The 15,038-nt window shown below is 54.6% G+C and overlaps 2 protein-coding genes across 6 annotated transcripts; both read right to left on the minus strand.

Moving 5' to 3' along the window:
* Window positions 1–994: 994 nt before the first annotated feature.
* FLOT1 (flotillin 1) lies at window positions 995–10,592 on the minus strand (the record flags this gene model as incomplete). Of its 5 annotated transcripts, none has more annotated exons than XM_080710555.1 (12): window positions 995–1,024; window positions 2,658–2,822; window positions 3,067–3,204; window positions 3,297–3,342; window positions 3,443–3,624; window positions 7,986–8,138; window positions 8,341–8,436; window positions 9,444–9,563; window positions 9,690–9,833; window positions 10,112–10,154; window positions 10,241–10,316; window positions 10,550–10,592. In XM_080710555.1, the coding sequence occupies 12 exons, from the start codon at window positions 10,590–10,592 to the stop codon at window positions 995–997; spliced, it is 1,236 nt and encodes a 411-aa protein (XP_080566681.1). The 5 variants fall into 5 exon arrangements, with proteins under 5 accessions (XP_080566681.1, XP_080566679.1, XP_080566680.1 ...); XM_080710553.1 differs by having other exon boundaries at window positions 9,444–9,560; window positions 10,064–10,154; XM_080710554.1 differs by having other exon boundaries at window positions 3,303–3,342; window positions 10,064–10,154.
* A 1,478-nt stretch (window positions 10,593–12,070) lies between these two features.
* IER3 (immediate early response 3) lies at window positions 12,071–12,633 on the minus strand (the record flags this gene model as incomplete). The annotated part of the gene is made up of 2 exons (XM_080710725.1): window positions 12,071–12,331; window positions 12,424–12,633. 2 exons carry the CDS (start codon window positions 12,631–12,633, stop codon window positions 12,071–12,073), a joined length of 471 nt encoding a protein of 156 aa, XP_080566851.1.
* Between the last annotated feature and the right edge of the window lie 2,405 nt (window positions 12,634–15,038).

The following is a 15,038-nucleotide window of genomic DNA, read 5'->3' on the forward strand; positions in this document are numbered from 1 at the left end:
TACCCAGGGAGAGCTGTATTTAGTATTTCCCTTGACCATATAATTTCAGTAATTCTAGGAACTAATGCAATTCCCAACGTTCCTTCTATCTTAGCATCCTTTTCTGACGAGGACCAACATTTTTGGGGAAAAAATTATAACTCTTTCCGGGCACGGTGGTGCACGCTTGTAATCCTCGCGCTTGGGAAGCGGAGACAGGAGGATCACGAAGGAAATGGTTAAGAGACCGTTTCCAAATAAAAGGTATAAAATAGGTCTGGGAGTGTAGCCTGGAGGTAGAAGGGTTTCCAGGAACCCCAGTACCACGCACACACACACACACACAAAAACCCTCTTAACTATACAAATAACTTGTCTTCTCCCAGTCTATAAAACTTAACTGGCTGGGCGTGGTGGCGCATGCTTGTAATCCCTGCACTTGAGAGACAGGAGGATTGCGCTGGCTTGGAGCCAGCCTTGCTGGCTTAAGAGACCGTTTCCAAATAAAAGGTATAATAGGTCTGGGAGTGTAGCCTGGAGGTAGAAGGGCTTCCAGGAATCCCAATACCACTAAACAACAAACAAACCACTGAATGTGGACAAGGTACATTCTAGCATCCTTTTGAATTGGTTCTGTTTTATTTCCTATAAGTATCAGTATTCACATCAAATAACTTGGCAAGACACTCCAGACCATCTTTGTCAGGAAAGAATTCTAGACCACAGACAGGCCTGGTATATTTAATAAGGAAATTAAATAAATTGGGATGTGGTAGTGTGGGGTCATGAGGAATGGCACAGGACCCCTAGGTTACAGGCAGTCATGGCCGTGCGGGGTTCGGAGCGGAGCACCCCCTTGAGGCAAGGCACAGGCTATTTGGCAAGGAATATGGAGGGGGGACCCCACTGTCAAAAGACATGCTTTGATGCTTGGGGAGGCCGCCGGCAGGCATGCAGCAGGGGGACCATTCAGGCAACTTGAGACTCAGGCTGGGCACCGGTGTGGACTGAGGGCTCAGGCTGTGCGCAAAGGCTTGTGGTTGACCTGAAGAAAAAAAAAAAAAAAGATAAAAGCGGGTGTCACTTGGCAACCAGGTGCTTGCTCTCCTGGCCCACCAGGAAAATGGGCTGTAGGGAGGACCTGCGTCCAAGAGGTTGTTTTTTTTTTTTTTTTTTTTTGGTACTGGGGATGGAACCCAGGGGCATTCTACCTCCGAGCTACACCCAGCCCTATTTTTTCAGTCTTCATTTTTGAAACAGGGTCTCACTGAGTCGCGAAGGGCCTCGCTAAGTAGCTGAGGCTGTCCACGAATCGCTATCCTCCTGAATGCTGAGATTACAAGCGTGTGAGTTTATTTTTGTTGCTGTTGTGTGTGGTACTGGGGATTAAACCCACAAGCATTCTGCCTCTGAGCTGCACCCCCAGCCCAATTTTATTTTGAAATGGTATCCCTGGACCCCCAACCCTATTTCATTTTATTTATTTTTATTTTTTGTGGTACTGAGGGTGGAACCCAGGGGCTTTTCTACCTCCGGGCTATACTCCTGGACCTATTTTATACTTTATTTGGAAACAGGGTCTCACTAAGTAGCTGAGGCTGGCTTCGAATCTGTGTGATCCTCCTGTCTCAGCCTCCCAAGCGTTGGAATTACAAGCGTGTGCCACCACGTCCGGCTCCTATTTTATTTTGAAACGGTCTTACTAAGTGACAGAGGGCCTCACTAAGCAGCTGAGGCTGGCCTAGAACCTGCGATTCTCTTGTCTCACCTTCCCAAGTACTGGGATTATAAGTGTGCACCACCATGCCTCTGGTGTGTGTGTGTGTGTGTGTGTGTGTGTGTGTGTGTGTGTGTTTGTGCGTGTGTGTGTAGGGAGGTACTGGGGATTGAACACTCAGGGGCATTCTACCTCTGAGCTACACCCCTAGCCCTATTTTATTTTGAAACAGGGCCTCACTAAGTTGCTAGGGCCTTACTGAATATCTGAGGCTGGCTGTGCATTTGCGATCCTTCAGTCTCAGTCTCCCAAGTCCTGGGATTACAAGTGTGCACTACCACTCATGGTTTTTATGGTTCCCTACCTCAGCATTTCCCCCCAGCAAAGACACTGGGACACAGGTTGCTGAAGAGGGTGGAGGGGCCGGAGCTCCCCTGGGACCCTCACAGCCTTTAACCTCCCCTGCGGGCTTCAAGGAGGCTCCAAGAACCCGGCTTGATGGCCAAGGGTATGAACCAATACTTTTTTTTTTTTGGGGTACTGCGGATTGACCCAAGGGCATTCTACCTCTGAGCTACTCTCAACCCTTTATATGATTTTTTTTTTTTTTGAAACGGTCTTGCTAAGTTGCTGAGGGCTTTGCTAAGATTGCCGAGACTGACCTCAAACCTGTATTCCTCCTGTCTCAGCTTCCCAACTACTGGGATTACAGGCATGTGCTACTATTGCACCTAGCTTGGAAGTAGCTTCTTTCCAAAATATTATATATACGAAAGGTGATTTGATTTTAAATAAACAAACAAATTTTGATTTGAAATAAACAAAACCTACTCCATGCAGAAGCTTAGCACTGTGTCCCACACACCGGAAGGGGCTAAGGCTCAGGCCTCCCAGACTCCTGGAGGCTGGAGAAGTGACCCAGGAAGTCAGCTTCTCTCCACCCATCCCCAGGGAGCCTCACCTGGGAGATGCTGACACCCGTGAGTCTTTCTACGCTCTCCGGCAGGCGGCTGAGGATGTCCATGACCTCCCCGGTCACTTTCGATGCCCCCACGGTCCCACCTCCGCTGGACACCAGTGTGATCTTATTGGCTGAGGTCAAGGGACCGCTGATCTCCTCTGCCACCTGGTGGGCGAGAGCCGTCCCAGGTGACGCACCCCTCATCACGTAACCCTTAGGACGTGGATACCGCCATCGTCTTCCTCCCTTTGGTCACTGGCTTAAATGCCCGCGAGCCTCCTGACAGCCTCCCAAGTACTGGATTACAAGTGTGCACCACCCCGCCTGGCTCCGGTGGCTCACCTGGGCCCCCCCCCCGGGGGTCCCCGGTTCTGGCACCTCCTCTCCCAGCCCCACCCCTCCGCCAGACCTGGGGCAGTTTCTCCAGGAGCATGTCCAGCTGCGCCGCCTCCTGATACAGCTGGAAGGCCTCCGCCTTCTTGGCCATCTGCTCGGCCTCGGCCCGGGCTCGGGCCCCTATGGCGAAGGCCTCGGCTTCCCCGCGCATCTGAGGAGGGGGCGGGACACGTGTGGCGGGGTCGGGGTCGAGGACAAGAAACCCCAGGCCTAGCAGCAACCCACAACCGCCTCCTAACTCACCCGCACCGACTCGGCCTCGGCCTCGGCCTGCATGATCAGCTGGGACCTGGGGACCGAGGGAAGCGAGGGAGGAGCCTGAGACCCTGCCACCGGCGCCCAGGCGGAGGCCGCGCCGTCGGGGCCGGGCACCGCCAGGGGGCGCTCACCTCTCGGCCGCGGCCAGGCGCTCCAGCCGGTAGCGCTCGGCCTCGGCGGGCTTGCGCACGCGCGCCTCCAGCTCCTTCTCCCGGCGCGCGATCTCCTGCTCCTGCACCGCCACCTGCTGGGCGCGCTCCACCACCTGCACCTGCACCCGCTGCTCCTCGATCTGCTGCTTGGTCTTGGCCACCTGGAGGAGACCGGGAGGAGGGGGAGCTGGAGGAGCTGGAGGAGCGGGGCTGCTCGCCGTCCTCCCTCGGGGCGGCTGAGAAGCCTCCAAGTTCTGTGCCTTCCTCCTCGGCACCAACAACGCCTTGAGGGTGCGGGACAGGCGAGGGCCATCTTCTGTCTCTGCTCAAACCCATCCACTTCTGTCTTTGCTGCCATCGACTCCAGCCCCGACTATGCCAACAGCAGAAAGGTTTTTTGTTGTTTTTTTGTTTTGTTTTGTTTTGTTTTTTGTTTTTCCAAGAGGGGATAGCCTGTAATCCCAGGAGTGGGAAGACTGAGACAGGAGGATGGCAAATTTGAGGCCAGCTTCTGCAATTTAGCAAGATCCTGTTTCAAAATAAAAAGTAAGCCCGGCGTGGTGGCGCACGCTTATAATCCCCGCATTTGGGAGGCTGAGACTGGAGGATCGTGCTTCGCGAACAGCCTCAGCTACTGAGTGAGGCCCTTTGTAACTCAGTGAGACCTTGTTTCAAACTAAAGAATTAAAAATAGGGCTGGGGGTGTGGCTTGGAGGTAGAATGCCCCTGGGTTCCACCCCCCCCAAAAAAAAAAAAAAACCTAAACAGTGAAGACTTCCTCCCACCTCTGCCCAAACCACCTGGTTCTCTTCCCCAGAAGTAACCACTGTGACCAGCTTCTTTTCCTTTTTTTTTTTTTTAATTGAACCCAGGCACGTTCTACCTTTGAGCTATACCCCCCCAGCCCTATTTTTTTTTTTTTTGTCTTTTTTTTGGTGGTACTGGGGTTCCTGGAAGCCCTTCTACCTCTGGGAAACACTCCCAGATCTATTTTTTTATATTTTTTATTTGGAAACAGGGTCTCAAGCCAGCGAGGCTAGCTCCCAACCAGCGCGATCCTCCTGTCTCCGCCTCCCAAGCGCGGGGATTACAAGCCTGCGCCGCCATGCCCGGCTTTATTCTTTATTTTGAAACAGGGTCTCACCGAGTTGCAGAAGGCCTAAGTAGCTGAGTCTGTCCACGAACCGCGATCCTCCTGTCTCAGCCTCTCAAATGCTGGGATTACAAGCATGCACCATCTTCCTGGCATGTTTTATTTTATTTTATTTTTATTTTTATTTTTTATTTTTTTGTGGTACTGGGGGTGGAACCCAGAGGCTTTCTACCTCCGGGCTATACTCCCAGACCTATTTTATATTTTATTTGGAAACAGGGTCTCACTAAGTTGCTTAGAGCCTCACTAAGTAACTGAGGCTGGCTTCGAACCTGCATGATCCTCCTGTCTCAGCCTCCCAAGAGCGGGGATTACAAGCGTGCGCCACCACGCCCGGCGGCATGTTTTATTTTAAAACAGGGTCTCACTACATTGCTGAGCCTGTCCTCAAACCTGTGATCCTCCCATCTCAGCAGGGAGTTCCAGAATCTGAGAGCACAATCCTGGGAGTGATCTCACTGCGGGCCCAGGATTCTGGAACTTGGGCTGCCTGATGGGCCCTATATGAAAGATGTAGTAGGGAAAAGGAGCAACAGCTGGCTAAAGGGGCCCCCACAACCCTCCCGTACACCCCAGGAGAGCAGCCTCTCTCCGCTGGTCCCAGGGTGTCATGGAGATGGAGAGCTTGGCGGCCTCCACACGGTTCCACCAGCCTCACATGGAGAGGAAGATGAGTGCCATGACCTGTGAGATCTTCAAATCCCAAGTAGTTGGATTATAGGCACATACCACTGAGCCCAGCTCTGCAAACAGCAAAATCACCAAGAAAAAGCACCAAAATTCAAAGAAGGGGAGCAGGGAGGGGCAGTAAATATGCCATCAAATAACACTGGGTTTTTGTTGTTGCTGCTGCTGCTGTTTGTTTTGCAGTACTGACAACTGAACCCAGGGCTATTCTACCTCTGGGCTACACTCCCAACCCTATTTTATTTTATTTTATTTTTTTGGAAACAGGGTCTCACTGAGTCTAAGTGGGTGAGTTGCTGATGCTGAGGTGAACTTGTGATCCTCCTGTCTCAGCCTTCCAGTACTGGGATCACAGACACGCTCCAGCACACCTGGGAAAGTAACACTGTTTACAGTGTGCAAACCAAAACAAAAAGATAGAATGTCTCTTGGTTCTGACCTCATCTGAGTACTACACATCTGGACTCTGTGGGCGTCTGCTCAATGTCTACAATGCCCACCTTTCTGCACAGTGTCTACGCTAGAAGAAACTGGCTCTCTTTTGCTTTTGGGCTAACCCACACTCTGCCTTGAATGTATAGTTCTTTTTTCTTTTTTTCTTTTTTTTTGCAGGTCTGGGGATGGGACCCAAGGTCATTCAACCTCCGCGCTACACCCACTGCCCTATGTTTTATTCTTTCTTTCTTTCTTTCTTTCTTTCTTTCTTTCTTTCTTTCTTTATTTTTTGGTGGTACTGGGGGTGGAACCCAGAGGCTTTCTACCTCCGGGCTATACTCCCAGACCTATTTTATATTTTATTTGGAAACAGGGTCTCACTAAGTTGCTGAGAGCCTCACTAAGTAGCTGAGGCTGGCTTTGAACCTGTGCAATCCTCCTGTCTCGGCCTCCCAAGTGCGGGGATTACAAGCGTGCGCCACCACGCCCGGCTTTATTCTTTATTTTGAAACAGGGTTTCACTAAGTAGCTGAACCAGGATCCTCCTGTCTCAGCCTCCCAAGTACTGGGATTACAAGCATGTGCTAACACACCCAACGCAAATGGATAGTCCTTACTCTCCTAAGTCTCTAGTCTGAATCTCTGGGGAGGGGGAGAAGTGCTGAAAGCACTAATTTTGGGATTACCAATAAATTTCAGTGAAAAGGCAAATTCTCAAACATGGAATCCAGTTGGACACTGAGGTGCACCTATAATCTTAGTACTTGGGAGGCCGAGACAGGAGGATCGCAGGTTCGCGGCCAGCCTCAGCAAGTAGTGACTCACCAACCTTGTGAGACAGTGTTTCAAAATGAAAGTAAAAGCCGGGCGTGGTGGCGCACGCTTGTAATCCCCACGCTTGGGAGGCGGAGACAGGAGGATCGCGCAGGTTCGAAGCCAGCCTCACTGGCTTAAGAGACCCTGTTTCCAAATGAAAATATAAAAATGGGTCTGGGAGTGTAGCCTGGAGGTAGAAGGGTTTCCAGGAACCCCAGTACCACAAAAAAAAAAAAAAAAAAAAAAATTAAAAATAGGGCTGGGGGTATAGCTTGGAGGGGGGGAGAATGATCCTGGGTTCCATCCCCAGTACTGCAAAAATAAGTAAATAAATAAATAAATAAATAAATAAATAAATAAACAATAGAAGCTGGGCATAGTGGTGCATGCTCGTAATCCCAGTACTTGGGAAGCTAAGACAGGAGGGTTGCAGGTCTGTGGCAAGTCTCAGCAAGTAGTGAGACTCTCATCAACCTAGAGAAACCCTGTTTCAAAATAAAAATAAAAAATAGGGCTGAATGGTAGCTCAGAGGTCAAATGTCCTTGAGTTTAATTCCCAGTAAAATAAATGAACAAACACACAAACACAAACATACAAACAAATAGGGCTGTGAGTAGAGCTTGGAGATAGAAAACCCCTGAGTTCAATCCCAGCACCCCTAAACCAGGCGTGGTGGTGCATACTTGTAATCCCAGCCCTTGGGAGGCTGAGACAGGAGGATCACACAGGTTCGAAACCAGTCTCAGCTACTTAGTGAGGCTCTCAGCAACTTAGTGAGACCCTGTTTCCAAATAAAGTATAAAATAGGTCTGGGAGTGTAGCCCAGAGGTAGAAAAGCCCCTGGGTTTCACCCTCAGTACCACCAAAAAGAAAAAAAGAAAAAACAAAAAACAACCAATCCCAGCACCCCCCCCACACACACATATAAAAGAGAAAAAAGGAACCTATGATAATATGGATGAGCTTCACATCTTTGGAACATCAACGTCTGCCACAGATCACTGCAAGATTCAGTGCTCAGCTCCACAATTTCCTTCCTTTTGCCTTTCTTTGAGGGTGCTGTTAGCCTATGGGGTACCCTTGTACAGTTAGAAAAAGGCATCCCCTCCTCTGTGCAGACGCCCCCTCCTCTGCAGACGCCCCTCCTTGGCGCAGATGCAGACCGTGCAAGCTCAGCCTGGCCGTGGACCCGGCTGGACCCTGGCTGTGTTCACCCGTCAGCCAGGCCCCTTGCACAGGGCGCAGTCCGCCCCAAACACATATGCCCTGTTGCTTACATCCCCTCCTGGTCTTTTCTCTGCTTTTCAGTTAAAATGTCCATCTTTCCGTCTCTCCTCACAGGAGGTGAGCAAGGGAGAGCCAGAATAAGATCATGTTAGAAGGGAGATGGGCTGGATGGAGCGAGGGGCGGGCGGGAGCATCGCACTCACCTGGAGCTGATAGGCCAGGTCGGCCTGCGCCCGGCGCGTGTTCACCTCGATGTCATAGGTGGCCTTCTTCAGCTCGTAGTCCCTCTGGGCCTTGGCCATCTCGATCTCGCTCAGGTACTGAGCGGACACCTTCTCCTGCTTGGCTTTAGCCTCCTGCGCAAGCAGAGGGCGGGTAGGAAGTCAGGGCAGAGAGAGGAAGGCCGCGGGTGGGGGCCTGCTCCGGGGCAGTAAGTGGAGCCTTCACCCGACCCCGGCCGTGGCCGTTTCCCCACCGGCCCTCAGCCGTGTCCCTTCTAGCGCATCTCCCAGGGGGTGTCCCACGAGCCCGCTGACAGGCAGCAACCCCATCTCTCACCCGGATCCCAGCGTCTCTCTTGGCTTCTGCTTCCCCGATCCGGGCATCTTTTTGGACTTGTGCCGTCCGAGCCTTTCCCAAGGAGTGCAAATAGTCCTGCAGGAGAAATGCAGGAGCCAGAGTCATCAGGAGGGTTTAAGACATGGGAGCAGAGCCGGGCGTGGTGGCGCACGCTTGTGATCCCAGTACTTGGGAGGCTGAGAGAGAAGGATCGTGTAGGTTCGAAGCCAGCCTCAGCTACTTAGTGAGGCTCTCAGCAACTTGGTGAGACCCTGTTTCCAAATAAAATGTAACATAGGTCTGGGAGTGTAGACAGGAGATAGAAAGCCCCTGGGTTCCACCTCCAGTACCACAGAAACAGAGAGAGAGAGAGAGAAGAGAGAGAAGTGAGAGAGAGAGAGGAGAGAGAAGCAGAGCTGGGCATGCTAGGAGGATCTGTTTGCAGACAGCCTCAGCTCTTTAGTGAGGCCCTTTGCAGTTCAGTGAGACACTGTTTCAAAATAAATAAAAATAGGGCTGGGAGCTGGGCGTGGTAGCCCATGCTTGTAATCCCAGAGTTTGGGAGGCTGAGACAGGAGGATCGCACAGGTTTGAATCCAGCCTCAGCTACTTAGTGAGGCTCTCAGCAACTTAGTGAGCCCCTGTTTCCAAATAAAAATATAAAATAGGTCTGGGAATATAGCCTGGAGGTAGAAGGCCTCTGGGTTCCACTCCCAGTACCACCAAAAAAAAAGAAATAGGGCTGAGGGTATAGCTCAGAAGTAAAATGCTCCTGGGTTCCATCCCCAGTACTGAAGGAAAAAAAAAAAAAAAAAAAAAAAAAGGCATGGGAGCAGCCAGGTGCAGAATGGGAGCTGCCAGGTGCAGTGGCACAGGCCTCTAATTCCAGTACTTGGGAGGCTGAGATAGAAAGATTGCAGGTTCGAGGCCAGCCTCAGCAACTTAGTGAGACCCTGTTTCAAAGTAAAAAGGGCTTGGAGTGTACCTTGGAGGGTAATCCCTAATACCAAAGAGAGAGAGAGAGAGAGAGAGAGAGAGAGAGAGAGAGAGAGAGAGAGAAAAGTGGTGGTGGGGAGTCAATTAAATGGGAAAGAAAGTCTTACCTGGTCATCGTGAATGTCCTTCAGAGTGTAGCTCACCACGCTGATGCCCATGTTGACCAGGTCTGAGGAGGCTACTTTGAAAACCTGCTCTGAGAATTTCTGCCTGTCCTTATAGATCTCCTAGAAGAGCAGAAGGGTAGGAAGAAGGAACGTAAGCCCCGGGGTACCCCGTGTCTCACAGACTGGCCGGGTCCGTGGGCTCCACTCAGCCGGGCATCACCCCAGATGGCCCGTGCCCAGGCCCACCTCCACAGTCATGTGGGCCATGATGGCCCTCTGGTGGCCCTCCAGCGTCTCCAGGGCAATGTGCGCGATCTCCGCTTCCGTCTTCCCCAGGAACATCTGGCAGGCCGCTGCCAACATTTCCTTGTTCTGTCCCTGGATTTTCACCTGCAGCCGGCATAGGGACAGGTGGGGAGGATGGCGTTAGGTCTCCTGGAGCTTGGGCTGCGCAGCAGGGAGAGAAGGGGAGCCCTCCTGAGAGCAGGGAGAAAAGGGAGGAGCCAGGAGCCCAGCAGAGAGATGCCTGGGGCAGGCACTGACAGGCCCCGGGCACACTATTCTCAATGTGTCGTTGGGGTGACTGGGAGTGGACCTGGGGCAGGCTCTGCCAGCCTCACCTGGGCGATGCCCGTGACTGAGATGGGGACCCCATGGCGGGTGTAAACCTTTTCACTCTTGACATTGAGGGTCAGGGTGTTAAGAGAGATCCTATGAGGAAAAGAAGAGATGGACAGTAAGAAAAAGAGCAGAGAGACAGTCAGAATATGGGGGTCCCTTCCCTGGCTTTCTCCTACCTCTGGATTTGCTGGATGCAGGGCAGGACAAAGACCCGTCCTCCAGCCACCATGACAGGGGGGCTTCGGCAGAAACCTGCGAGGTGAAGGCACAGTGCGGCGGCGCTGGGCTGAAACTGAGGGGGTGCTACCCGCCCGAGAGGACCCAGGAGATGGGGGGCGGCCTCGGGAGGGGAGGGGCGGGAAGGCCCGCTGGGTGGTCTGCGGCCAGGGGCGGGGCAGAAGCCGGGGGGGGGGGCTGGGGGCTGGGAGGGGCAGAGCCCAGGCTTCCAGGGTTTGGGGGTCACTGGCGGGGAAGATGCTACTTACCCGAGACCACCATGGCCTCATTCGGGCCACAAGTGAAAAACATGGTCCCAGCGGGAACTGCAGAGAAGGGAGAAGGCTCTGCGGACGGGAAGGGCGCTGCGGCGCCGGCGGCAGCGAATCCCACCCCTTTCGGCCGGGCCCTCCCGGTCAGCAGGGGCCACTGCCCGGCCCTTCTGCCCCAAAGGGCCGGCTACGGCTGTCCTCGGGGAGATCCCGAAGACCCCAGCGCCCCTCCCGCCGCGGAGGTCACCCCGCGCGGCCGGCTCCCCTCCCCCTCACCTCCCGGGCCGGGGTGCGGGTCCGGGGAGGGCGGGGCGCGCAGAGGGAGGGGGGGGCGGCGTGCGCGCGCAGGCAGGCCCCCGCCCGGCCGCACCCTGTTGCTGCGGCAGAAGCCACCCCGCCCCCGCCGCCGGCCCCCGCCCGCGCTCGGCCCGCCCCCTTCCCGGCAGGCCTCGCTCGGGTCCGCGGCTCCCGCTTGGCGCCTTGGGGGTGCCGGCAGCGGGGGTGGGGCCGCTGCGCCCCGCCCCCAGCTCCCCGCCCGCAGGGTTGCCCCATCTCCGGGAAGCCGCAGGCCGGGCAGCGAGCGGCCGCATCCGGAGGCTGGCCCCGGGGAGGGGTGTCCGGCCGGCTCCGGGTGGGGGGGTGTCCGGCCGGCTCCGGGGGTGGGGGGTGTCCGGCCGGCCCGGCGGTGCGCGCGGGGACGGGAGGGTCGCGGACAGCCTCAGCCACCTAGTGAGGCCCTCTGCAACTCAGGGAGACCCTGCTTCAAAATAAAGAATAAAAAATGTAGGGCTGGGGGTGTAGCTCGGAGGTAGATGCCCCTGGGTTCCATCCCCCCCCCCAAAAAAAATTCGAGGCCCGGGCTGGGGACGTGACCACGGCGCCTCCTGACGGTCAGGCGCCCGGAGCTGGGCAGTGGGGAATCGGCGCTTGTAAAGATACACTCGAGGACCGCTGACAGTAAATCAAATTTATTTGTGTTCATAGAACATACAGGGCGACCCACAGCCGCCCGCGGACAGTCCAGTGACCCCACCCCACCCCGCAGCCGCCCTTAAGGGACAACTTCGAGGGGATCGAAGACCACGGACCTTTTCCCAACCTTCTGCACAGTAGACCTGTAGCGTTGAGATGCTGGAGGACAGGGTGTCACCCCTAAACCTACGACCCGCCACCATCCTGACTGCCAGCCCAGGAGCCCCCCACCCGGTCCCCTCCCCCACCCCGGCTCTGCCAGCCCCACAGAGCTCGAGGGTCCCCGAGAGATCTTCTACGGCAGGGACGCGCCTCGCACCCCTGCATAAATTAAAATAAATATTGCATACATCCCTCCGTCACCCAGGAGGACATACATAAATACATATAAATATTAATTAGGAGCAGTGACAAATAAGTTAACGCGGTTCTCCCCCTCTCTCCGCGGTAGTGTGCCGAGTCCCAGTTTGGGATACGCTCTCGCGCACCAGATACGCCCGGTGCGTTAGTGTGTTTTGGGTTCTTTGGGGAGTGCGGGCGGCCGGGTCAGAAGGCAGCTGGGTGCTGCTGGAGAAAAGAGCTGAGGTCCAGAGCGTAGTCCGAGGGCTCCGAGGTCAGATTGAGCGGCTCGAGGCCCGGGGGCGCCGCGGGGGGCGCGGGGGGCGCGGCGCGGGGGGCGTCCTCCCGGGCCGGGGGCGCCGGCGCACCCTCTTCAGCCATCAGGATCTGACAGAAGACCACGGCGAGCAGGAGAAGGAGAAGCCTTTTGGCAGGGTTCGGTTCCTCGGCTGGCAACTGGCGCCGGACCTGGGGGGGACACGGGGGGGCAGGTCAGCTAAGGCTCGGCCAGTGAGCGGCCCCCACCCCTCGGGGCTCGCGCGCCCTCCTCGGACACTCACCACGCGGGGGTACAGGACCCTCCGGCTGCGCTTTCGGGGCCCGCGGGCGGCGCCGGGGCGCGGGGCCGAGGCCGCCGCGGGCTCGGGGAGGGGGTCGAAGGTGAAGATCTCGGGGCCCGAGCCCCGCCGGAGCCCCGGGCCGGCGGAGGGGGCGGGCGAGGGGGCCCGCAGGCCGGCCATGGTGGGGAGCGAGCTGCGAGAGTGGCACATCGGGGCGCTGGGCAGGACGCTGGGTGCTGGCCGGCGGCCGGCGGAGCCAGTTAAGTACCCGCGGCCGGGGCGGGCCCTGGGCCCCTCCTCCCGCGGCGGGGGGGGGGGGGGCGGCCAGGCTGGAAATTCCGACGATTGAGCAAAAGGAGGGGGTGGAGACCTGGCCCGGCCGCAGCCCCGAGCGAGCTGTGCGTGCCTGTGAGCGGGGCAGGAGAGCGGGAGAGGCGGGCACGTGTCAGGACTCGTGCTGCTGGAGCCCGGGGGGGGGGGGGGCTCAGCCACCCTCCGGGGGGCCCGGGGGGCTTGTAAGAGGAGATGTGGCCATCCTGCTAGACACTGACCCGCAAGGTCAAGGAACCAGGGTTAGAGTGCAGGTTCGCACGGTAGGCACGCGGAGAAAACACCCCCGCCCTTGGCACACATGAAATTACCAGCACATAGCACATGCACACGGTACGTGCAACACACACACACACGCACGCACACAGCCCAAAAGTGCAACGACTGCAGAGAGGCAACTCAGAAAAGCAAGGCTGGTGCGGAGAACCCCAAAATACCAAGGCAGGAGGTTAGCAGCCACCCCCATCTGCCCCTGCTGGTATGGTTTCAAATAACCAAATTTATGTGCAGAATTCTTTCTTTCTTTTTTTTTTTTTTTGTGGTACTAGGGGTGAAACTCAGGGGCTTTCTACCTCTTGGGCTACACTCCCAGACCTATTTTATACTTTATTTGGAAACAGGGTCTCACTAAGTAGCTGAGGCTGGCTTCGAACCTGCGCGATCCTCCTGTCTCAGCCTCCCGAACGCTGGGATTACAAGCATGAGCCTCGACATCTGGCTCCTTTCTTTCTTTCTTTCTTTCTTTTTTTCTTTCTTTCTTTCTTTCTTTCTTTCTTTCTTTCTTTCTTTCTTTCTTTCTTTCTTTCTTTCTTCTTTCTTTCTGGTTGAACCTAGAAGTATTCTACCTTCAAGTTACACCCCCAGCCCGTTTTCTTTCTTTTTGAGGGTCTAGGGATGGAACCCAGGGGCATTTGACCTCCGAGCTACACCCCCTGCGTTGTTTTTTAATCTTTATTTTAAACCCGGGTCTCACTGAGTTGCAGAGGGCCTCACTAAGTATCTGAGGCTGTTTGCAAACTGCGATCCTCTGGTCTCATCCTCCCAAATGCTGGGATTGCAAGCGTGCGCCACCAGGCCCTGCTCCGTTTTCTATTTTTCCATTTTTGTAACTTTTTTTTTTTTTCTGGTACTGGAAAGGGAACCCAGGGGCATTCTACCCCCAAACTACACCCCTAGCCTTATTTTTTTATTCTTTTTTTTTTTTTTTTGGTGGTACTGGGGGTGGAACCCAGAGGCTTTCTACCTCCGGGGTATACTCCCAGACCTTTTTTATATTTTATTTGGAAACAGGGTCTCACTAAGTTGCTGAGAGCCTCACTAAGTAGCTGAGGCTGGCTTCGAACCCGTGCGATCCTCCTGTCTCAGCCTCCCAAGTGCAGGGATTACAAGCGTGCGCCACCTCACCCGGCTTATTCTTTATTTTGAAACAGGTTCTTTGTAACCGAGTTACAAAAGGCCTCACTAAGAAAATGAGGCTGTCTGCCAACAGCTATCCTCCTGTCTCAGCCTCCCAAACGCTGGGGTTACAAGTGTGCGCCACCATGCCTGGCTTTTTTTTTTTTTTTTTTTTGTAATTTTAAAACAAAGTCTTGCTAAATTGCTGAAGCTGGCCTCACAACCTGTGCTCCTCCCAAGCTCTGGGATTACAGATGTGCACCACCACACCTGGTTTCATGTGAAGAACTTTGAAAATTGTGAAATCTTACACAAGTGTAGCGATGGCAATTACTCAACACAGAATTGACACATTTCTATCCCTGTCTTAGAGACAGCTGCTCCAGGACACAGGATTTCATAGGTTTTAAAGCATTTGCCTGTGCCAGGCGCTCTTTTACTAGTAAAGAGGAGTGGTGCCTGAGCCTGCAGTCCCTGCTACTCAGGAGGCTGAGACTGGAGGATCCCTTGAACCCAAGAGTCCAGAACCCCGGCACAAACAAACAAACAAACAAACCAATAAAAAAAAAAAAAGCCAGGCATTGTGATGCATGCCTGTAATTCCAGTACTTGGGAGGCTGAGATGTGAGGATCACAGGTTTGCCTCACTTTGGGAGGCCCTCAGCAATTAGTGAGACCCCGTGTCAAAATAAAAAAGGCTCGCCGGGCGTGGTGGCGCACGCTTGTAATCCCCGCGCTTGGGAGGTGGAGACAGGAGGATCGCGCTGGTTCGAAGCCAGCCTCGCTGGCTTAAGAGACTCTGTTTCCACATTAAAAATGTTAAAAAATAGGTCTGGGAGTGTAGCCCGTGGGAGTGTATCCCGGAGAGGTAGAAGGGCTTCCAGGAACCC

This window comes from Muscardinus avellanarius (genome assembly GCF_963383645.1).
Source record: "Muscardinus avellanarius genome assembly, chromosome: 14".
NCBI lineage: Eukaryota > Metazoa > Chordata > Mammalia > Rodentia > Gliridae > Muscardinus > Muscardinus avellanarius.